At 41.3% G+C, this 25,368-nt stretch overlaps 1 protein-coding gene across 3 annotated transcripts in view; it reads right to left on the minus strand.

The window, feature by feature from the left end:
* Positions 1-1,877: 1,877 nt before the first annotated feature.
* GPR107 (G protein-coupled receptor 107) overlaps positions 1,878-25,368 on the minus strand; it is a gene marked incomplete at both ends in the record, with an annotated part of 32,994 nt that continues 9,503 nt past the window's right edge. Inside the window, 11 exons of one of the 3 annotated variants that reach the window (XM_083875713.1) lie at positions 1,878-3,274; positions 9,421-9,545; positions 10,343-10,426; positions 11,161-11,207; positions 18,245-18,288; positions 20,058-20,188; positions 21,121-21,238; positions 21,802-21,875; positions 22,846-22,921; positions 23,636-23,769; positions 25,101-25,205. In XM_083875713.1, coding sequence (XP_083731839.1) covers positions 3,178-3,274; positions 9,421-9,545; positions 10,343-10,426; positions 11,161-11,207; positions 18,245-18,288; positions 20,058-20,188; positions 21,121-21,238; positions 21,802-21,875; positions 22,846-22,921; positions 23,636-23,769; positions 25,101-25,205 — 1,035 coding nt within the window. Of the gene's footprint in view, positions 3,275-9,416; positions 9,546-10,342; positions 10,427-11,160; positions 11,211-18,244; positions 18,289-20,057; positions 20,189-21,120; positions 21,239-21,801; positions 21,876-22,845; positions 22,922-23,635; positions 23,770-25,100; positions 25,206-25,368 lie in introns of those variants that run through there. The other 2 variants (XM_083875712.1, XM_083875714.1) reach the window with 2 other exon arrangements.

Consider the following 25,368-nt stretch of genomic DNA (forward strand, 5'->3'; position numbering starts at 1 on the left):
GTCTTTGATGCATTGCAGTGCAGCACTCGATGTGCTGGGGAGAAGCACAACTGCAGCCATCCCCTCCACCCTCTGACATCCCAGCTGCCATCCCATCCATCATATCCATCAAGACAGACTTTCTGTCCTGATCCAAGGAATTGCACCAGAGAAAAATCATTTTGGAAATGGCTGCAATAAGAATCTTTCAGTTTTTGACTTGTCCATCACTTTGATTTTTCTTCCTAATGCTCAGGCCTGACCATTTCCTGCTGCTTGGCATCCTGTGTAAAGCACCAGCTGAAGTTCAGGGCTGAACTTGGAAAAAGCTCTTGTAAAAAATTGCTTCCAGAATACTGCTGCAGTTTTTCATGCCAAAGCAAAAAGAAATGACCCATTTTTTTGGCCTTTGACTGGTGAGCCAGGGACATGGCAGATAAACCTACACCATATGCAACTTGAGCAAAAAAAGTGCATATATAAAAAAAAAAAAAAAAAAGAAACTTGAGACTAAGGTAACAGCACTTGCCAAACTGTCAGCTCCACTGATGCTGAGGTGTGGAACAGGCAGCTGTTTGGAACCAGCTCAGCACTCCCTGGGATCACCGCACAGCCCTCGTGGTTCTGGGTGAAATGCCACACCCATGACAATTTCACATCTCATTCACAAAAGGAATTAACAGGCTTTAGAATAGCATGGTCCAGATGCACTTTGTTCCTGACAGCACACCCTTACCCCTTACATACCTCAGTGCCAACACACTGCAAGTCTTCAAGTGAGCTTCTCTGAACAAACTTTACAGCCTGTTTGGATGCAGGGGAGTGACACTTTCACAGAGACAGAGTAACTGCAGAGGAAGAGGATGAGTTTTTCAAGTATTGCATTTAAATGTATGGTGAGCTGGGACTGCCTGTGTTTATTTATGGTCCAGTTTCTCACACTTCAGCTAAATGTGCAGATTTCTTCCTTCAGAAGGCCTAAAAGGCCCCATAGGTCACCAAACAGCCTTTCCAGTGGTATAGGATCTCTTCCCACTAAAACTGTCTCACTGCAAGACAATGACAGTAAAGTCAAACTATTACTGCTGTGATTACTGTGAAGTTACTGCTGAGGAAGAAAATAGAACAGGATTCTGTAGCCAGAGACAAATGCTCCTCTTCTTGTGCTTTATCTGAAGAGAAAGCAGTTCCAGGTATCAAAACAGGTAGAATTGTTTCTACCATCTCCATGGTGCATAGAACCCACACCTGAGAAAAGAAGTGGCAATGGGAGAAAGTGATGCTGCTCCTAAAACATCAGATCTTGGTACAGACAGCTCACCAAGAATTCCACGAGCCCTGCTCAGGAGGGAGGAAGTGGTTCAAGATTCTGGAGGAATTCCTCCTTCTCAGGTTGAAGAAGAAAATAAACTAGTGGCTATTAGTACTCTAATCAGCTGTACCCCAGAAATGTAGTCTCTCAAAAAAAACAATTCCTGAATGAGTCTGTAAGCAATACTGGCACACCCAGAGCTCAGATGGTGCCTCTCCCTGACAGGAGCACTTGGCTCCACACCACCACATGTCAATGTCTCTGCATGAGTATTAAGGCTTCAGTGGGTCAGTGACTTAGAGTTGATTTATTTTTGTTAAAGCTAATCCTCATTCCACCAGGGAGCCACTTCCATCCTCCTCCAAATGAACACCCATTTTCACTACTACAGCTCTGGACAACAACTGCCCTACTGACAACCCCAGGGACTACAGAGAAAACATACGTGGCACTTTGGAACGTGTCTGTAAAGACTCCACTGCAAGTCTGCAGCTAACAGTCAAGGATTCCATATTCCCCTGCATCAAGGTTCTGGTCATAATATTCTCCTCTCCGGACAAAAAAAAAAAAAAAAAAAAAAACAAACAAAAAAAAACAAACAAAAAAAAAAAAAAAAAAAAAAAAAAAAAACAAACAAACAAAAAAAAAAAAACCCAAAAAAACACAAAACCAAAAAAAACCCACCAAACCACAAAAAAACCAACCAACCAAACAAAAAAGCAGCAACCAAAAAACCAAAACACCAAATATTTAGGACTGGGAGTTACAATTGCCTGTTTTTGGTGGCAATACCACTTTGACCAGTTCAGCTCATCTCAAACAGCAGCATCATTAATCCTACACAGCCAGAGAGGTACAAGTAGCATCCAGAGAGGCCCAGTAACTCAGGGTAACTGTGAACCAGAGATTTATGCTGCAGTAAAATGGCTAGACGGATTTCCACTGGAGAGTCTGGTACCGTTTATACTGTGCCAGAAAGGAGTGACTTTTGAAATACCTTGAAAATATTTTATGAAGCAAACCAAAGTGCTCTGGGTCACAGCTTGAAAGCAAACATTTAGGCAGACCTCTAAAAAGCAAGCATCAGTCTTACACCTCTTGTGTACTTCTTGTCAGGTGGGGGTGAGTCAAGAGCAACTCCATGGACAGCAGAGAATGTACATAAATGCTTATTGCACTATGGACTTAGTGCTTTAATGGAGAACAGTCACTTATGTCCCATATAGCAACACATCTGAAAACCTGACACATTCAGGTGGACACCTGCAGGGATAAGACAAGAAGATACTTATCACCTTTCACACCTGCATGAGCAGTGGCAGAAGTCATCTGATCAATACCCGTTCAGTCTCTCAAATAACTGCAGTTGTTCCTATCCATTTGTTTTGCAATGCTTTGTCCAAGCCAAAAGGAATGTTTATAAAAAGAAAAAAAAAATACTTACATGTCTTTATCTTCTTTTCCCACCTTCTGATAGGCTTTCCAAGTCTCAGCATTCATGTTACATAGCAAGTGTGTGTGTGTGTGTATATATATGAGCATTATATAAAATATATTCTTTACATACACACTGAAGATCCTTCTTCACATTAGCATTACACATTCTGAGGAACGCAACAATTCAGAATAAAGAACCGATCCAGAAAGGGGGGGAAAAAAAAGCTACCCAAAATCCCTAGGAAAGCTTCACACTCCTTGCAGGTACCAGGAGATCCCGTTTTCTTATGATCAAAGGAATAGTTATATTTCTGCACTGCTTTGCTCTCCCTAGACACACCCCACTCTGCAGTTTCAGTGGTGGGGAGTGCAAGTTGCTCCCTTTCCACTGAGAGTAATATTAATAAATTAAAAAAGTTTCTCTGAAAGTGCTGCCTTAGTCCAGTCCATCATGCCATGCTTTCCCATTCGCCCTGAGGTTCTGCTGAACCATTCACCACTTTCTTGACTTTCTTCATGCCCTCCATTACTCCCGAAGTCGTCACCCTAGAAGAGAGAGGGGAAGCATTACACATCAGACCTTGAACTGTAAAATCCATTTCAGCAACAGCTCACATCCATCAAACAACACTTCTCACATCTCTTTACCCACACTGAGCAGTTCCCATGTTTGATCTCTTGTATCACCCTGACACAGCACAGATGGTGTTGGAAGCACAGCCACTGTCCTTGAGCACCTCAAGGCCCTTCCCATCTATCATTAAACTAAAGCAGCAAGTAATATTGGCTCATACTTCAAAAAAGGTAACAGGGGTGGTAAAACAGTTAAGCCAGGTGGTGACATGCTAAATTTGAGCAGTTCACTTAAAACTTCTATTTTATGCAGCTGACCAGCCTTATTTCTGTGACTTTCTTCTGCATTTTAATAGGTACAACATATTACACAAATACAGACAGTGGACAGTGCCCCAGATGAACCTTATTAGCTTAATGCACACCAGCTCCTCTTAACAGCAAAATGAGCAGCAACAAAACAAAAGCAAGAGGTTATCCTTTTTACACCATCCAACTCTGGATTTGTTGTGGCAATCTGACCATTGAACTACAAAGCTTTACAACACCATTCAATATCAGGTAGACTGAAGTGTTTATCCAGGCAGAACAACACCATTCCTTTTGGAACTGCCTTGGCTCTCCAACAGCTCTTCAGCTCAGCAGCTTTTCTCTGCTGCTACACCAAACAGGCAATTTGGATGCACATCACATTTCCTTTATTCTTTTGCACAGTGTGATTCTCACTCCATACAGGTATTTCTTTTTTTCCCCACAAACATACTACAAAGGTTATTTTGGATGCTGAAGGTAAGAGTGCCAACAGCTCAATGCATTCCCAAGGGATGCCTGGAAGCACACACAGACCTGTCCTGTTCAAAGCTGCCCCTCTTGGTCTGTGAGTGCTTTCACCTGCTGTTTACCATGTCAGAGTGCTTTATTTGATCAGAGCTGCTAACAACATCTCCCCAGCATCACCTCAAGAGGAGAAGTCATCTTCAGGCAACGCTTTTCTTCCCTCAGTTCCATATCAGATCCCAGCTTCTGTTCATGTACTGTAAAAATAATTTACTCAGCCTGCTGTGTGCAGTGACATTGCAGCAGTGGCCATACTGAGCTCATCACTGGTTCTCACTTTAGAGTGGACCTACATGAGCTTGGGCTTAATAAGAAAGGGTCACAAGAGTACAGATCAAAGAACTTTTTTCCCCCCTACTAAAATAAAAAAAAGTACAGAGAAAAGTAAGCAGGAAAGATGGAATTAGTAAACAAATATTTTCTAGAAGGGATCAAACTAATCAGTACAGAGAAATGTAGATCTTTTAAGTTCTCCCTGTTGACAAAGGTTTCCCATAGTCAGATAGGAAAAATCTGGGGAAACATAAGCTAGACAAAATCAAAGTAGATGGATAACTAATTGGAAAAGTATGCATTGAAATGTACTTAATGGTTTCCTGTCAAAAATGTAAGAACATTGAGTGTGGTTCCAGAGAGGCCTGTCCTGAGTTCACTTCTACTCCGTATTTTCAGTAATTGCCTGGGTAATGGAATAGAGAACTTGCTTATTAAATCTGCACAAGACACTAAGAGCTACATGCTGGAGAACAAGACTAGAATGCAGAAAGATTCTGGCAAATGGAAGTAATAGTCTGAAAAGTACAGGAGGATGCAGCAAGACAGCTACCAAGTTTACTCTTCAGAAATAATCAACTTTGTAATTATAGAATGAGGACCTAAATATCCATTTCACAGGGAGGAGCTGAAGATTGCCATGAACTACAAACCAGAAATGAGCATCTCACACAGCAATGCAGCAGCAGATACACCGGGATATGTAAAGAGGTGTTTCACACATGCCTGACACCAAAGTAGTCCCCAACATTTGCCTCACAGCTGGGAAGATCCCACCTGGCACACAGCCTAGATTCCAGCACTGCACTCTAATGCCATTAGAGAGTCACTGCACACCAAGGTGGTGACAGAATGACAGGTTACAGCTAGGAGGGAATGATCCACTTCCCATGTTTATGGGACAGTTACACACTGGAAGTGCAGGCAGATCAAGTCACCAGAAAGGCCATTTATTGTGTCTCCCCTCAGTAACAGCAAATCACTGGGAGAGATTTCTGTGTAGATTCTCCAACAGTGAAGGTTAAAGCCCAGCTGAAGAGCTGAAAAGACTGTTCTTGTCTTGTGCAAGTGCATGAAGTAGCTCTTAAGTCCCTCCTTTTCTCAGATTGTTCAGGCACAACAGGCAATTCCTCTTGCTCTCAAAATCAATCCAGCCATCACATTTTAGTGCCCAATAAAAGTAAGGTAGCAGCATTAAGACCAAGCACACTGAAATCCTCATTGTCATCGGAACAGTCTCAGCACTTCAGCTCTGACCTGCAATACAGCAGGGAAATGTTCCTCACCTGCAGTCTGCTGAACTGCATTTCCAGCCCACAAATCAGCAGTAGTTAAAATGCAACAAATCCCTCTCACTAAACCATTCCTCTCCAGAGAGCATTTCTGTGCCTGCCAGAGGGATATCCATCACAAATGAGGCAGAGAAGGAGTTCCCCAAGCACTCCATCACACAGTGGTGTTCGCTGCAGAGATTTTCTCCTGCATTGTATCCAAGGTATCAAGGAACGGCTAAACATTCAGAAGTACCTCCAGCTCTCTGCAGTGGAGGATCTCAGCTGCCTTTTCTCCTGTTTATTTGTTTTATAGTCCAACAAGAAACACTGCAATACTGGCAGCAGCTAGCCCTTACAAGCTATTACAAACTGGAGTGAAAACTGATCAGCCATAGAGCAAAAAAGCTGATCTCTGCAAGCAAAAGATGTGTTAGGTGAAGAAAATCTGCTAATGGAGAGCAGCATGAATCAGTCTGCCATGAAGCATAGCCTGAGAGAAAGCAGAGAAAAACAACCAAGCAGGACGTCAAATCTCAGCACAGAATAAGCTGCCTCATGACACAGAGAGAATCTCCAGATCCCAAGGCATAAGCAAAGATCAGTGTTACCACAACAGTTCCCTGTGTTGAAGCTGTTTCAGGTGTTAAGGAGAAGCAAAGTCTCCACACACTCAGTAAGATGGATTTACACCAACTTGAGAACAAAACCTTTAATGGTTTTTTCTCCTGCAATTCCTCCTTTAGGGGAAATATCTTAACCTCCCATGCATGCATGAACACCATTCTCAACCAAGACCTGTTGAAGAGCACTTTGATTTCCAGCATCTAAAGGCAGCTTACCAAGTTAATGAAAAAAAAAAAAAAATCACCAAAAATTCTTCCTCCTTTCCCCTTCCTCACTCCCACCTCATCTACTGCACTGTTCATATTTTTGTGTTCATGCCCCAGAAATGGCATTAGGACTGGAAGGAAGCCTGACAGCTCTTTCTGCCAAGTGTGGCTGCAACTTTTCAAGCAGGGAACTTTAATCTAACAAACTGTCAGCGACGAGCCCACGTACTGACAGAACTCAAGAGGCTGCCCAGGACAGAATACACAGAAAGCCACTTTGCTGCTGATGAATGGCTATTGAACCTGCTTAAAAAAGGACAGACAAGTCCTTAGCTCAGCTTTAGTCACACTCTCCTCCCTGCCAGGACAACTTCTGTGGAGTCTGGAATAACTGAAGAGATTCCTGCAAAGTCTGTGGATCCTTTCTCCAAGCCAGAGTTACCTTTGCTGGTCTTGATTTGTATTTTATTCCTGAGAGTTACAAGGAGTTACAAAGAGAGGATTTTGCCTTGTGTTGCTTCTGTACAGATTTGCACTCTTTCCTTGAAACTTTGCAGATTTCCAGTGTCCTTAGCAACATTTGCACTTACTGCCAGACTGAGATTTGTATCATTTGCAATGCATGAAAACAGACCCAAACTAGAGAACAGCACTTAAAATGTCTTTTTTTTTTTTTTTTTTCATGGAAGTCAAGCAAGCCTGGAAAAGAGGTTTGATAACCTCACAACTTTGCCCTCTGTTGGTTTATAAAAATGTTGAGTCTAAAGTAACTGAATGCTGCTGTTTTAGAGAACCTGATTTTAAACAAAAACCCTCTAGGAGAGGAAAATAACATTAAAACTGACATAGCAGAACACTATGAAGTTCCCAAGTTTTTAGTTTCTGCCATAGCCTGTGAAGACAAGTGGGTATTTATCACATGAAAGACAAAACACTCATGCACAGTGGTTAGTCAGGACACTGTCAGACACTTAGTCACCTGCTCAAATAAACCCAGATATTTCTTCCCCCCACAGAAACATCATTTAGTATTTATGAAGGCAAAAATAGGACCAGCAAGACCAAATCAATGAGAAATTTAATACACTTCCATTGCAGTGCTTCACCTGTCTCAGAATATGTATAAACTCTGTTTTTCAAATATCTACAAATGTAACCTTCCTGATGGAGCTGGGGAAGGGAGAACCAGACACAGATTATACCCTGCCAAGTGCCCAAACGGAATAAAACTGCTAGTGAATCAGACCAGAAAAATTCAAGCAAGGCTAAGGGGAACAACCCACAAGGCACAACAATGGAAATTCCCAGAGCAAAGAGCAAAATGCCTTACTAGGAAAAGGCTCACAAGGAATTCTAACCCTTGAGTTTTTAGCAATGTCTATTTCATTATTTTCTCCAGCTCATTTCTGGCAGATTCTCCTAAATTTAGCAACTTCTCAATTGACTAAAATCACTGTATTTGAAAGGTGTCCTATCATTAGTTCTAGCAAAACCCCCACAAGCAAAAATTCATTAAGCACGTAACGCAAAGTTGAAATTCCCTCTAACACGCAAAATGAAAAAAGCTTGTTTTGGTACAATCACAAATCCTGTCAGTGCAGACAGTGACTTCCTGATGTGAATGCTTTTTTACTAAACAGTTTCCAAACTAAGACCAGTTTCTTACATAAACCATTTAAACACATGTAAGTGATAGTGATTTTAAGGTCACTACCCACTTGTTGGATTCCACTTGCAAAAATGACAGATTTTCTAGACCCAAAGCAAAAATAGCTAAGCATTTAAAAAGATCTTTGTTACCAGCCATATTCCTGAGAAGTTAAACTCCTTACATGACATTTCAATCTGGATTCTATGATTCAAACCTCCTTGTAGCAGTTTTCAAATAAGATTCATTTCTTTCTGAGCTAACTATGACAGCAAACACATTTGGACTTTTTTTTGCCTCTGTAATAAAAACAGTGTTGATGTATTTCACCCAGGTAAAGGAGATTTGCCAGACTGGAAAAAACTCTTAGAAATAGGCTTCTGAGCCTGTACATGAATTGCAATTATGCATCAAACCTATAACTACCAAAGGATTATGTTAGCTGTGCTCCTATTAAGGCAGCAGACTCTGGGGTGCCTAAAGCTGAATCTAACACTCCTAGCAGGCTGAATTTCTTAGGGCATTTTTAATTACACATTCAAAAATGCCACTCATTTTTTAAGCCCTCAAAAAAATCACTGCAAAGAAAATGACAGGGACTTAGCCTGAGCCCTGCTATATCATTTTTCCTGAAGCATTTGTGGCACCTCATGGTTTCGCAGCAGGGAATAAACCAGGGAAGAGTACTGATAAAAATCCATCTCCTTGGCTCAAAATAAATTTTTGCAAAGCTATATGCTGAACACCAAGGCAGAAGGGACTTTACACCCTGTTCATTTATTTATTATTTTTATATATTATATTATATATAATATATATAATATTATATATTATATATTATAATATATAATATTATTTTTACACATTTATTATTATTTATGTTCTGCAGATCAGTGGGTCATTTTTGTTGTTCACTTGAGTTTTTTTAAATAGAAAACAATGATGAACTGTAAAACACATTCATATATCATGATCTAAATTAAAATTATAAGCTTTCTTCCTTGACATTTTCATGGGCATCTTTTTGCCCCATGAAAAGCTTTACCAGCTTTTCCCACACTACTGCAATATCCAGGTCAGAGGCTCCTGTGCACACCACAAATCTCGTTACTCACACCAAAACAGACACCTTTAAACATGGGCAGATCCTCATCTTTGTCACAGAAGGATTTAGAGAGATGAAAGTAAATTGGTTTTAAACACCCCTTTTCTGCAATCAAGTGAAGAGGTAAATAAAAGAAGAGAGGGGGCTCTTACACAGCTTCCATCTCCAAGTCATCCTCATCATCTTGGGAGAGCTGTAGGTAAGGGTTGTCTGATGCTGGACGGAACTTGTACCCAGTAAGGACAAAGAACACGAGCGTGGCCATTTCATCCAGCAGCTGCAAGTGAAAACACCAGACAGAAGTTCAGCCCTGCTATGCTCTGTGGTCATGAAACGTTGCTCCTCATTCATAAGATTCAAGGTTTAATGGCCAAGAGGCCTGGGCCACAGCAGAAATAAAATAATTCCTGTCTGGTTGTCATTAATCCCAAGCTAAAGGTTGTCAAATCCTTTGTTCTTTCAGTTTTCTCTCTCACTTTAAATACAGTTACAGTTCTATCCACCTCTCCAGAGCTTTCAAAGAACTATGGCAAGACTTGGCTTTTTTATGGAGGGGAGGAATCATCCCTATGCTGCTTGGTATTTTCAACAGTTAATGCATTCCAAGGACTCCCTGCACAGTTACTTGGATTATGCATTAAGAAATCCAGTATTTAGAAGTCCATAAGCAAAAAAAGCCTGTAGATGGAAGAGTAAAAGCCTGTTTTCCCTGGCTCCCTCAGGCTTCAATTACATAGAGCAAACCTGACTAATTTTTTCTCCTTTGTATGTTCTTGATTAATTTCCTTCAGACATTTTTAAATTGAAAGACTGAAAATCAATAATGCAATTACTTTCAGACATCTCATGTATAATCCAGCAGCCTTGCTGGACAAGCATAAAGCTAAGAATATATTCTTTCACCTTAAGCTCATGAGTGATAAAATCAAAAAAAGGCAGGGTGCAGCACTCTGCTTTGAGATGTTTCACTGTAACATGAGGAACATTTTATGGAATTTTGTTGTGCAGTTATATTTAAAGAATAATAGAGAAAAACATCAAGGAATGGATGTATTTTCCTTTGCTGGCAAATACCTGGTACAGCCATTTCCATTGGAATGGAACAGCAATCTTTATGAGAATTGCAATGATCCGTGTGAAGTAAATGTAACACACAATCTGGGAAGGAAAAGGAGAAAGCATGAGAACAATAGCACTGTCCTTATAGAACCTTCTTACCCCAGAGAAATAGTTCAAGCAATTCCCAGACAACTCATTATGTCAGACTAGCCTCATTATGATCCTCAATAAACATGGAAGATACAGGCTGAGGGCCCTACTGCTTGTTGAACATCCAATAACTCAAGCCATTGGTAACATACTCAAGTTACAGCAGGAAATGCTTTAAGTATTACAATTTCATGGAATTTCAAGAATCACAATTGTAATTTATTACTCTTGCCACTTAGAAGAGCCTGAAATGAGGCTGTTGGAAATCATTAGAAGCCTGTGTTCTCCTGGGAAACGTACTCATGGCTCCCACTGACTTAATCAGGAACTGCACACGTGCATCTCCAGGCACCATTTGGTCCCAAGTTTAATTTTTAGCAAGTTTACAGTATGTTATTCAAGCCCATCAATTCAACTGGCAGCTCAAGCTGTCTCCAGAGGAAATCAGGAAGCATTACAAATAGCTGGAATTTAAAGAGAGACAGAAGGATATAACCATTAGGAGAAAAAAAGGAAGTTGCTTTTAGGCTTGTAAGCCAGTTGACCAAGATGCCAAAGCACAGCAGTGCCAAGAGCCTCTACCACATCCACTAGCTGCAGTAGTTTCCAACAAGTATTCCATCACAAGCTTTTTGAACAGCTTCCAAGCTCCCCACATGCATGTGTGCAGGTGTTTTACTTACCATGACATAGTAATGTCTGAAGAGCTTCAGCTTTGCTAGGTTAATGGCTGCTATTGAGAGAACACAAAGGTCCATCAGAAAACTGTTAACATGAGACAATTTCTTTTGTTGCCTGTCTGCAAGGTAGGCAGGTCAAAACCAGGAGTTGGGTAATACCAGGCTAGAAGGATTTGTACTGAGGAGTCCACATACAGGATAACTCCCAGGCTGGGGTGAATTCACTCTTAAGCTGAGCTGAGCAATTTGCACGTAATCACAGCTCTGGGAACTATGGCACCTTGCTGAACAGCAGCACAAGCACTTTAATAGGTCCTCCATCATTCATGGCTCAGCCACAACTCACAAGTGAAAGAGGAAATCATCCCCAACACATGTCTGAGCTGAGGCCCCAGGCAAACCTGCACGCATTGCACAGATCACATCAGCTGGAGCAGCACAGAACATTCAGCTGAACCAGCTGAGGTCAACAACACACAGAGCAGCTGTCAGCTCTGGTCTGACAGTCAGCTTTTAGATGTGCAGCAGGATTACAAACACAGGCCACTGATGCTTTTGTGACAACATGAGAGGCAAAGAGTCCAAGGTATGTTGACAGCATACAGAGATGCAGTTCAGAGCCAATGAATATGAACTGCCAGTTAAGAAATACTGCCACATATTTACTGGTATTCCCTCCAAGTCCTCATAATGTGTTTATCAGATGTGGAAGTGCAATACATAAAACTGAAGTTCACCTGCACCCCCTCACAGAACTCACTCACTGCAAAGATTTATAAAAGGCTGCATATATTTGCATGTAAGGTCTTCCAGGTTCACAAGAGAGCAGAATACAGTATTTCAGATGAGGAAGAAGAGAGCTAATAGCTCCCAAAGAAATGCCTCACCTCCTCTGAGAAAAACAAAGCCCTTTTTCTCATGCAAAAGAAATGTCAAATGAAACATTGCAAATAAATTCCTGTAGGTTTCCACTACAGAAACTACAGTGAAGAGACAGACAGCAATCTGTTATAAGACTACTTTTATAATCTAGAGATCAAGAGTCTCTTTCTAGTCCACCCTTAGTGTTCCTTAGTGTTCCTGGGGTACTACGAAAAGCTAGAGACACCTCAAGCCAGATATAATGTGTCTGCTGGAGGAGGGTTTGTAAGAGCAGCAATCTGACCAACACAAAACATGAACTGACTGATGATCTGAAGTTAAAAGCTTTTCCTAATAGAGTTGGTGAAAAACTGAAGCATGTAAATATGCATGATAAGTGCACTGGATTGTGAAACAGGGAAGCAGTATTGTCCTATTTAAAGAAGAGCTGCACTAAGTGTGACCATGAAGATCTTGTGATTTCCCACACACTGGTTTGCACACAGAAGGATCTATTTTGAACTCAACATGTCCAACTTCAAGAACTGCCACCAGTTGGTGCACTGACAGGCCAGGAGAATTACCAGAATTTTTAGCTGAAGGAACACCAACTCAACAGCTGTGATTCAAACTGCCAGTCTATCAGTGCTTTACAGTCAACACCAGTGAGCTGGCGAGTAATTTCTGGTGGATTCCTGCACTGCATAGGATGAAAGCTCAGCAAAGCCAAAGACCTGACTGCCAAATGAAGTGTCATAATTCCACCTCTCCCAGCTGATGGAGCACAGCTCAACACCTCATAATGATAATCAATAGCAAAGAGTCATAAATTGGTATAGTCACATATCCAGAATATCTGAGCATAGGAAAGAAGGGCAAGGAGAGGAGAAAATGAGAACTACCACCAAGGAGAAAGACTGAAGAGGCACCTGTGGAAGCTGACTTGCTCTCCTCAACTGCAGCAGTATTTCTCTCCACTATCAGATACGTAAGTCAGCATTAACGCATGTCTACAAAATCCTGCCAGTCTTTTTTTTTTTTTTTTTGAGCTCCAAGTTACAGGACGCACTGTTCTGGAGAAAAATCTAAAATCATCATTGCTTGGCATCAGCAGCTTGTGAATTGCTTCTTCATAGGCTGAATGTGCTCCAAGCAGTATTATTTGAGTCTTGCTATTGTGGACACTCAAAGATTTCTGTTCACCTCAGCTTGGCAGCTCAGACAGCAACAGCAACATGTACAAGGAGCAAGGCTCAACCAGCAGCTGTCACTTACAACTTGAATCACTTGCAACCTGAACCTGTAAGGCTGTGATAACACAGCAGCAATCACAGCATGCAGTAAAGGCTGGGTAAATTTATATTTCGAGTATGATAACCATTCTGCAAATGACAGTACTTAACTGCAGAGAAGGCAAAAAAAAAATTAAAAAGAGACCTTCCACCAAAGGTTTTAGAAATTAATTCATGCTCTTTCAGACAGTAATTAAAAAGATAAAAGCCATCCTCCAAGAAAGATTTATAACATCCATACCTTACTCCTCAGTTTTCCCTCTCTATCACCATTTACTTTAACAGCTTGTGCCTGCAAGAGCCTGATCTGCATTGATCAAAACAGCACAGCCCAGTGTTCTGATAAGCAGTCTCTTTTTGAGATTGTCCCTGTGCTAATTTCCAACATTGAAACTGTCTATAAGATGGAAAAAGAAGCTAGACCATCCATTTGCACACCACACAGTAGCCTTTTGATTAATAAATCTGACCTTTTCAGTATACGTATGTAATAACAATCACAGGATTGCAGTTGAGACTGCAGGGAGCTTGAGTCCAGACGATAAAATCCATAAAGAAAAACCATAATGCAGGCAGTGAACGTGCTCAAGGTACAACTGAGAGTATTTCTGCAATGCTTTGCTTGCCCTACTCACGCTGGTGCATTTGAGATGTGATCTGTGCCATTATCAAACCATAAAATGGAAACTTTCTGCCCTCCCCAATGATGCAGCACATGTAGATCTAACCCTAAAAAAAGCAGCTCTGACAAGTGTGGCTCTACAGCCTGAACCCTCTCCTTAAAAGCATTCCTGTACTAGAAGGAAGAGGGCAGGCAGATACAGCAAGGCTTGGTGTCACACAAGGTGGCACAGAATCCTTAATCTTGAATGTCCTGAACCACATCACCTGTTTGGCACAAAAGCGCCCCACCAGAGTCAGATGAAAGTCCAAAGAACAGGATAAGCACTCTATCTCCAACACAGTTGCCACATCAACCCTGGACAGCTCTCTGGGGCACCTGGAAGTGGTGCTGAGCCCAGCCAAGCACCAGCTGCTCTGCACCACACAGGACCAGGCTCTTTGTTCACAGCATTTTCATGGTACAGCAGCAAGAAGGCACTGAATACTGCAAACAGTTTTTCCTGACATAGGGGCAAGCACAAAAGCATTAATCATCATTTGCCCACTGCACAGAACACAGGGAATGAATGATGCCTGGGAGTGACAGGCCGCAATGAATTTTCCCTAATTCTGCTGCCAACTGTAATGTGCTGCAGTGCTCCAGGAAAACAGCAACCCATGATCCGACTGTGCCGTGTCACATCTCTCGTCACAAACAGGTACCACCAGAACAAACTGCAGCAATGCTTTCCAGCCCCTTCCTCCCTCAAACAACAGAGGGTGTGATCACAAGGGTGGGCTGTGAGACTTGAGAGTGACCAAAAACTTGGGAGTTTCAAACAAAAATGATGTATAAATAATATATATACTCTCTCTTTTCTCAATATGCCTGTAAACAAGGTGGTGGCAGTTGAGCAGCTTTGTAGGCTGAACAATTCTAGGTCAGTTTGCAAGGCTGGTTTCCTTAAGTCTGCAAGACATTTGCAATGCAGATCTACAAATGGACAGAGAGCAAAGGCTCCCACCTGAAGATATAGTGACAGATCAAAGAGGTGTAGCTAAGCACTTGCTTAAGTCTGAAGGTGGCAATTTTAAAAGGGGAGGAAAAAAGATCCTAAAAATGGGATGTTTACGCCCACTGCTGTGCAAGATAAGAAGCCTGTGTAGGTCAGATATACTGCTTTAAAGATCACCTTCAAGAGAAAAAAGCAAACAGCAGGCAGCTCAAACTCAGCCGCAGCACTGTGCCCTGCCTACTCCTCACTAGGAATCCACAGCATCGGGGTATGTAAGGTCTCCCTGGATAATTATGGCTTTAGACCCATTTCTTCAGCTTTCCCACTTTGCTTTTCTTTTAAAATATCTAATTTAGTTAAAATGACTGTTAGCTAGTGACTCCAAATTAGTGCCACTTATAACAGGCTTTTTTATTAATTGTACATTGCTGAAACAAAGGCTTATGACAAGCTCAGACTAAAGTTCTGGTAAATCCAAATCTTCTTCATTCCTAGTCCAGTCACACTCCAGTCATAGATGTCACTCGACCCAGGGGACTGCTACCTAATAAACAGGTGGAGAAGCAACTGGAAGAGAGCACGACAAACAGTCAGGAAACACCACCAGGATACTGAGCCATAAAGTCCTGGAGTTGTTAGTCCTAACAGATGCAAGGAAGCAAAAATAACTTTCCTTAGGCCTTTCTCAGCAGCAAGGACGTCACCAGAAAATTCAGTGCCAGGAAAAACAGTTATTGAATGTGTAGTATGTAATTCCCCAATATATCCTATAAGTTAATGAAGTCTGTGTGAGAGAAGAGGGAAGGCAGCCTTTGACTAGACATTAAATCCCAGCAGGTCAGAGGCAGCCCAGCTAGCCGTGTCTGCACACAATCCAGCCAGCTCTAACCACAGGACAGTTTAACTGCATAATGAAAAGATCCAGTAACTTTGACTACTACAGGAGAAAACTACCTTTAACTGTGGGATAAAAGTATGCTCATGATTTAACAGTAAGCACTGGTTCTATTTTTTATTCTCATGAAAAGCTGAGACATCGAGCAGCACCTCTGAAGAAAAGGGCTTCCAAGGGAAGCTTACAGAGCATGTGGTTCTAGTAAAGAGAATTCATTGATAAGCCTAACATGAATGATTTCACATTTTTACAGTGTAACTAAATCACTTTTGGTTTTATCAACCAGACACACTAGCAGCATGACAGCACTAGGTAACATTCTGCTTCTGGCATCACATTGCCATTTCCTTGTTCCCCGTGGGCTACTATCAACAGCCTCTAAATAGCCCAACCAGATTGTGTTTCACAAGTGAGTCCCAGCACTGCAGCCACAATCTGCTCTCAGCCTGTGCAATGTTTTGCCTGAAAATCTATTCCTGAGCTATTCTTTTATTATCAGCATATCACAACACAGTTGCTAAGTCCCCTCAAATACTGAACTTGCAGGATCTGCACAACCAGATGGCAACACCAGTGGGTAAAGCTGGGAACAGCAATAGGTGATTAACAAGCAACAGTCAAGATAAAGAGCATCACCATCCATGGAGAACAACACAAAACAGAGGACTAAACCAGACCTTAAGCACTACTCTGCATAGCACTGAATAGCTGTAAAGACACAGCCAGTTCCTCTCAAATTACCATTTTTCCCCTCCACGTTTTTTTACACACCACAGTACATCCTATAGAACTGTCTGGATTTACTCAGATCTGGATTTCATCCGGTATGAGGGACAGGGGACAGGGTGAGCCTATACACTGAACATCCCTGCTGATGGCCACTTCACTTCTCTTCTCCTCAGAATGCCTGAGGTTTATCAAACTCCACAGCACCATCTTGTGATAAGAACCAAAGTAGGTACAGCGGGATCACCTGGGGCCACACTAGCTGAAGGGTTTGTGTCGTAATTATGTGCATTAATTGCTGTGTGCTCACCACCAGCACAGTCACATCTGTTGCCACCCAGCTAAGAACGAGGCCTGACATGTGTGAAGTTCTTGGTTCAGAAGAAAGACTGCTTCAAGGAAATCTGAACTTACCAGACTTTTTAAAGGTAAGAGGATAAATACTCCAGAACATATGCTTAGTGGACAAGGTAAAACAAATCCATCAGTAAATGTGACTGAACTCAAGTGAACGCACTGATAAGAAAGCTACCAATAACATTTATATTACACTTTGATAATTGACCTTTTTAACATTTGTTTCTATTAGAAATTAGTAATTTTCCACCATTAGGTTTAGGGTTTTTTCTTTTAACTTGCAGGGTTGTTCTTTAGCAGCTTATTTAACAGCTTGGAACATCAAAAAAGCATGCTATGCTCATCATAAGTATTGCTTAAATGCTTAAATTCAACAGATGGCAAAAAATGAACTAATCTGTGGTCTGCACAGAGCTAAGTTCAGTACCCAACCCTACATTTCACCTACAATCAGCAGTGAAATGCAGAAGTGCCTGTGAAGGCCAAATAAACAGCTGGAAGGAGTATCCAGAACCTGGCTACAGAATTCCAGAAAGGAGAGACAAGAGTTGAAGGACAGGACTGAAGTTAAAAGACTTTTGCCAACAAATGACCTTCTACAAATGAAACTCTGAAGAGTAAACCACTGAATGACAGATGAAAAAAGCTGCCTGCTTCCAAGGAAGCCAGTGCTGTGGTCCACAGCTTGTATCCAAGGAACTAATCCAGAAGAAATGAGCAGATAAGGCAGGAAAAGCACACACTACAGCAGCCACGTTTGGCCTTTCCATCCACCAGCTCCTTTTTCAGTGCTACAATAAACATAACTCCACTTTCCACAGACAGCCCTTGGAGCTGCTGCACAAACATGGACAAGTCAGAAACTGTGCTACATTGAATGCCAAGTTATGTTTTGTTTCATAATGAGGTTTATTTCCCTCTATTCTATCAGGAATACATTTCTGCATAAACTGAAATAAGTTTCTGCAGAAACTTATTTGGGCTAACAGTCAGCAATTCTGGAATTCATCTCTAGTTCTGTTTCTGAACACTCAAGTGAGGAAAAAATGAGAAATTTGTCAAGATGATTTGTTCTAGATGTCATGTCAAGCTCCAGCACCGAGAGCTGTGCAAGCAGCAGAGAATGGGTTACACACTGCAGTTCTGATAATTCAAGCAATACAAGAAAAAGGTCATTTTCCAAAAGTCATTCCCATGAGCCCACTGAGGAAAAGCAGAGTGACACTAATAAGGTGTTGATGTATGGTCTTAATTTGGTTTTTACATCAGCATCACGTGTTTGAAATTCTGGCATTATAACATGTAGCATAGAAGAGGAGAAAGCACAAACTACTTGCCTTTCCCATCTGTTGCTGAAGCCTCTTGCAAATGTCTTATTGACCTGAAAAATAAAAAGAAAGAATAGATTAATGATAAGTTTTACACTCCCTTTTCACAGTAGTCCTCTAGATCACTGACAAGTTTTGTTAGCTCTTTATGGCTGGAGTATGCTCATAATTAACTGTGCTTAGCACTGCACACACTTCAGCCTCGTGCCCCCAGCTCAGGCAGTCAGCTCAAGTATCTCTATTTCCTTGGGATTAAGAAAGCAGATTGCTAAAACCTACTTCAGCCTACAGAAAGCTTTGTGGGAGGGAGGGAGCAGAGTGAGAAACTGGGGCATTTTCCAGCATAATGCTTTCCACTTGTACAATTAAGCTGAGCTACTCTTCAAAGTACTGCCAAGCATTTGGCATTTTACTGCTCTTTTAAGCTCTTTTCATTTAAATAGTTGATTACAGCTTACATGTCTACATAGGCAACTTATGTAACAGAAACTACCATGCCTGAATGTAAATTCCGGGGCCAAGTCTTAGTCACCTTGCTCACATGAGTCATCCCACCAGCTGCAGTGACACTACCCAGATGAAAAAGGGGCAGGATTTTATGTCAGGGGCTTCATTGCCAGTTTATATTGGCACCATGGCAATGAAAGAACACTGGATGCACACCATAAACAGTCAAAAGACAGCTCACATTTGTTCTTCAGATACAATTCCTCTATGCAAAGTGAGTTTTATACCAATACCTCACTAGGCTGAACATACAGATCCCAGAATTAGGCAGCAAGAACTGTGACTGCAGAAGTCACCTTTATCACAGCAGATCGAGTCCCCCTGTAACTAAAGTTAATATCCCTGAGCTTTTTTTTACCATTGCCAAATGCTCTCAACCTCAGAGCTGAAGCATTTTGACTGGAGCAAGGGGAAGGACAAGGGGCTAGTGCAAATTTCTTGGAAGACATCTCCCAGCCTTGGCAGAAGGCCACCAGGACTGCGTAGGGGAAGAGGCGGACAGTGGAAACACACCTTCACAAGTCAGGCTGAAGCTTATTTCCATCTACTGAGCAACACCTTTCTCTGAAACACTCAAGAGTTACACACTAGAGTGATGACATGCTACCAGACATTTATATAATCTGCATTTCAGAAAAAAATAATGGAGATACTGGAGGAAAAGAGGAATATTCTGTGTTTACTAACCAAGGAGTCAGAAGCTCCTTGATACTCTCCTTTAAACCCAGCTGTTTATTCAATTAAGACAAAATGCATTTAGAAGATAAATGTTCTGGCTAACTGGCAAGCAGCAACAATAGTGTTTATCTGAATTATCTGTGTTTTGGTTGAGCTTTATATAACCAACATTATTCCCTGCCAAATAGAGTGGAAGGAAGGGCGGGGAAATGCTCCCTGTGGGATTATTTCTTATAAACAGTCAAATAAACATGCAGCTACTCTGCTTGAAGGCAGCCCTGATCTTAGACAAGACTACTGTTTTGAAATTTAGCAGTCAAGTATCTGATCACAAACAGTGAAGACAAATCCCATTTTTCAATTTAGTGAGTCAACACTTCTGCAAAATATCAAGCTTTAAAAGCCCCTACAGTCTGCACAGTGTTGGCCACATTTAAACTGCCACCCACCTTCCCTTATCCCCACTCTAACATCCCTAAAACAAGCACCTTCCACAGCACTAGACTGAAATGTTAAGGCTGATGAGGTCTATGAAAGTTAACAGAATGCTTGACTCCACAGGACCACAGAGTTCTTTTGCTTTGGCAGAGCTGTTGACACCCATTAGCTCATGTGTTTTTCACATACAGCAACTCACCATACCACTGGGAACAGGATGGCTCCACAGCACAGCAAGTCCACCAGGAAAAGGATTTCTTTCCACAGTCCATACTCAGTTGTCCCCTCCTCTGTTGATTCTATGATAATGTAGGCCACGTTTGCCAGTACCTACACAACAAGACATGGTTATGGTTTAGAAACTGCCCAAGGAGCCACTACAGGTGGGCTGCCAACTCAGCAGAAGCCTAGCCAGTAACAGCAGTAATTTTTCTGCAGCTCTACATCCAAAAGTCACACGTTCAGCAGCTTCTTCATAAGATAGACAGAAATAAAACTGATAGGAACTTGCTCCTGCTGACATTCAGAAAGTAGTTCTTTCGTTATATACTGTGTTGAGTCTGCTGTATCAGTTGAGATAAAAAGGAGCAAAATTTACTTACTGAAACACAGACACAGGACTGTGTGACCATACAGCCAATAGCGAAAATGTGTAATTCCAAATTAAGTCAGTAATTCAGACTGGTCATTGATCATCTTTTGTACTCCCCACCTGAGCTCTGTAAGAGCCTCAAACAGTAATTATATATTCTTCTGGTAAGGGCTTGCATCTGAAAAGGCAAAAAATCTCTTCTACATACAGCAACAAAAGTGCTGTTCTCCTACATACTTCAGTTCCTCAAGTAGGAGACCAGCACTGACCACTCTGAACCACTGGGAATGTTTTCCTCAGACCCAACAGACCTACAAGTCTTGTTTTTCCCATTTTTTTCATTTCATTAAGACATTCAGCAAGCTGAAATAGCAGTGAAAACTTTAATTCAATTCCTCTACTTAGTAGTTTAGCACTGTTTTCCAGCCCAAGTTTTGTCCCACTCCTTACAGCCAGTTTTCATTTGCTGAAACTGTTTGATCATTATTATCCCATGCTCAATATGGGAGAAAAATTGGGAGAACTACAGTAACTTCTGGACTAGGAAATGGCCAATAAGCTCCTACAAGCAAGAACTACATGGCAGTGTGTGAAGCTTTCACAGCCTTTTCCAGTTTGCACAAGCAGCTCTCCCACAAGACAGGAAGGATCAGCACAGCTCAGTCCTTACCTGAAGTGGGATGACAATCATGAAAATTTTTTTGTCTTTATCTGACAGGATGTGTTTAATGAAAGCCCAGCCTGTGCCAATGAGGGCGATAGTGATGAACAGAAGAGCTCCCTTCAGTCTGGAAGAGAAACAGACACTGCAGTGAGAGACTTTATTTTATCACACTTCCTCTTTTGCCCAGGTTTCTCCCACTGCCAATAAAGCCACAAACCCAAACAAATGCTTTCCTATCCCTAATTTTGGCATGCAGTTAACCATCCCACAATAGTGAAGCAGATGTACTTGCTACAACTGTGTACCACAGAGCAATATTAGGCTTCATTCACAATATATGCAATCTTTTCCTGGGGGAATCATCCATTCACCATTGTGAACAGCAGCAAACACTGGCAGCTGTACCCACTTACCATTCACACCAGCAGCAAATTAGATACTTGAATATTAGTGTGAACAAAGAAAAGTAAAGCATTTGTTATCCTTTTACTCCTCCACCCACAGAAGTGCCAATTCTCTGCAGCTGTCCTCTGTGAGTGGAGCTTTCCCCTTCACACAGGAAAGCTGATTGCTGAGTGTTTGGTACTGTGGTCTGCATGAGAACACAACGATTTCCCACTTTGTTCAGGAGGGAGACAGCCCCAGTGAAAATGTGAATCTATCAGATCAATCTTCTGACATACTTACAGGTGAGTGATGTAATAAACAACTGCCCAGCCCTCAATGGGGAATCCCTGAGAAGAGATGTAGTGATAATCGATCTGGAAGCAGAAAATACAGCACTTTACAAGCTGCTCTTTGACACCCCATCCCCTAAAAGCAGATCTGCTCCACATCCACTGCCAGTTTCACTTTCCAGTCAGTGTGTACAAACCCAGCTCTGTCACATTTAGAGAGCACTTCCTCCCAATACATTCTACTTTTGTTTAGCAACAATGAGATAATTTCCATTCGCTCTATTTCCTAAGTGCTAGTGGATGTATCTTGTACAATCTGCATCCTTCCCACACAATTCCCCTGCTTAACTACAGTGAAACAACTGCAGTTGGCACCTATTTATTCATTCATTTTTCAGGTTCAGTTGCATTAGGTGACTAGAGGCTTGCTGGTTTCATTTTCACTGGAAGCCAGATTCTTTTCACAAGACTCCAAAAATATTTATAGCATGTGTAACACCATGGACATGATGGTGAAGATCATGGCTGGAACAAACACTGAAGGATTAAATGCTTGCCATTACCTTTGTTCAGAGCTATTTCCAGTGGAAAGGGAAAGTCAATACAATTCAACAGACATTATCTAAGGAAAATGTCAGAGCTGATAAGGTGAGGTCTGTCACCATATACTATAATACTTCCTTGCCCTTGCATTTTACAAACATTCATCAAGGTTTTCATTCATTAATATTTACTAGAAGCCCTGTGGCTGAAGCACCAGCACAGCCCAAGCGTTCAGGCCTGCTGCAGATGGCCAAAACATTAAAATTCGTGGAACTCATTCAACCCTTGCTGCTTCCACACTTCAAGGCCATGATCTCCACTGTATTTAAAGTCACAATTTGCTGATGAAAACAAACACTTCCACCAAAGAGCTGCAGTTCAGTTCTAGTGCTTCTGTATTAAGACCAGTTCTCCCTGCCACTGTCCAAAGCAGATTTCCCTAACGCCATGTCCTGGATTCCATGTTTCTACTTCCCAGCTGAACAGCTTCAGGCAGAGATGTTGTACGCACCGCATGGAAGACTAAGGACAAGGATTTGGTGAATGGAAGGGCCGCCATGAGCCAGTGGATCTTAAAGACATCATTTCTGGGAAGAAAAAAAAAAAAAAAAAAGAAGGAAGAGCATTACTTAAAAGCCAACAGTAAAAATTTCAGTTTCCAAGGATATTTCTTTAAGACCTGTAAGTGTCAAACAGTTGCTCCCAGGCTGAGCTGACCATCAGTGTAAAAAGATTCCCCTTAATGCTCCAGGCCAAGTTTCTGCAACATCCTGAGCAATATTTCAACTCCATGTTTTAAACCCCTGATTTTTACTGCCTGGGATAACTGAAATTATTAACTAATAACAATACCCACACATATATATATATATATCTTAACTGTTAGAAAATTTGCTAAACATAATTCAAACCATAATCAAGATATTTATGGCTCTCTACTGCCATAAGTTGCCATTTCCGAAATGAAGAAAGTGATCAATTTTTTCTCATGATTTATTCTCAAAGTCATCTCCTTTTGACATCGACTACAGGAATTTCCTGTCTATTTTTTGCCACAATATGTACACTACCTGAAGAACTTCCAACGTAAAATTTGGTAACTTTAGACTGACAGTCTGCAACAACAATACTGACTGAAGCAGTTTTCAAATATAAACTGTGTGTACTAAGCATACAAATCTGAGCCAGATTTGGAGTTTCAAGTGATCAAATCTGACCGTGAATTGAGCATTACAAGAAGAGGAATGAAAAATAAAACCCCAACAAGGTAGGCCCCTATTTGTCACAGAGAATGAACTTACCTGCGTTTACGAAGTATGTGGATCCATACAGTCCCAGACAGGAAGAAGAAGATAGCCATGGAAATGTAAAGTTTTGGCAGTGGGATTTCACCTGCTGAGAGGTAGCTTTCAGGATTCTTTTCCGTAATATCTATCTGAATATTAAAGGTGTGTTATGTGTACAGTTGAAAAAAACAAGTTTTATTAAAGCAGTGAGTTAATGATTACATTTTGCAATCAAATTCACTCATTTAACATGAGCTTTTCTGAAGTGGTGACTTATGAGTCTCAGAGAAAAAAATCAAAACCAACCCTTCATCCTCAAGAATCTCAAAACATTTTGCAAAGCTATTCCCACAAGAATAATCCCCTTGGAAAACAGTGCTTCAGTTATGCAGCATAATTCAGAAAGGCAAAGTAATTTTCCCAAATAATAGTTGTTCTCTCTACCAAACATCACAATTTGCCCACTTTTGATTCAGAAACAACATGTACAATGGGCTGCCAGCCTATTTTCCTGTGACTGAGAAAACAGAAGTATTATTTAGCATCCTATTTATACTCCTAAGTGGCTTAGTCATATGTGCTAGGACTTCAACAATATAATGCATCAAGCCTGGTTAGAAGTATTAAAGCAGTCCTGCATCTCTAAGTACACCTCAAGAGATCAATCATCCAGGTTTTCTTTTCTTTCCGATTTTTTCAGTGGGTCAAAGTGACACACAGCAATGCAGGAAAGCTGGTCTTCTAAGCACACAACTTCAGAAGCAGATCTGAAGTAGTCTGAGTCAAGTTAGGGCTGTTTTATCACCTCCATGTTCCCTTGCAGTAGCATTAACATGAACACGTGAAAAGCAGTTCAGGGGCTGTTGAGGCTGAGGTACCTTGGTCAGCAAGAGGACTCATACCAGACCAGCTCATTAAACACCAGCATGAGCACAGGAAAGGGAAAAAAGTGAAAGCCCAAGGTCTGATAACAACCAAAACCACATAGGACCAAACTCTTCTACATCAAAAGAGATGAGACATTTGCTAGAACACGTTGCCTTTAGGATGTGTATCTAACACCATACAAACATATCTTTAATTAGGCCAGAAAAAGTAAAAACACTGAATTCAAATACCAACAATTTACATTGCAGCAACAGTTAATAACTGCCATCATGTAAAAGTGGCTTTTGAGTGCAGCAAAACACAAGCAGCTGCTGTAGCTCCCATCTCATTACAGCATCAGGTCACAACTGTGTGGACTGAACCCAGCCCACATTCAGCCTTCAGATTTTCAGGCATTTTTGCAAAACCAGTATTTTAATTATTTTTACAGTAGTCACTTCTTTCAGAAATGCCACTGCAGAGACTGGCACACAACTCTGAATCACTTCCCACCCCATATGTACACTCGTGCAATGTGTGCTTGGTTACAAGCTGGAGCTGGATGTTGCAATGTAAGCTAACGAGTTAATTATCCTTTAGAAGCTGTACTCACATCAAGACTAAACAGCAGCTGATTAGCTGGCCCTTCCTTGCCACACTTATGGAAATACAGGCTGTAAAGACCTTCTTGTTTATCCGAGGTGATGTTAAAAAAGAACTGAAAATGAGGAATAGAAAAGTCAGCATTCCTCTCATTCACAACAGGGTTGCCCTGGTAGGAAGTCATCTCTACTGAAGCATGAAAGAAGTCAGTTATTTGAGGTCAGTTGGTTCCCCTTCAGCAAACAGACTGTTCTGAAGATAGCAGCACACCTGGAGTT

The sequence above is a fragment of the Zosterops lateralis genome (genome assembly GCF_965231275.1).
Source record: "Zosterops lateralis genome assembly, chromosome: 20".
Taxonomy (NCBI): domain Eukaryota; kingdom Metazoa; phylum Chordata; class Aves; order Passeriformes; family Zosteropidae; genus Zosterops; species Zosterops lateralis.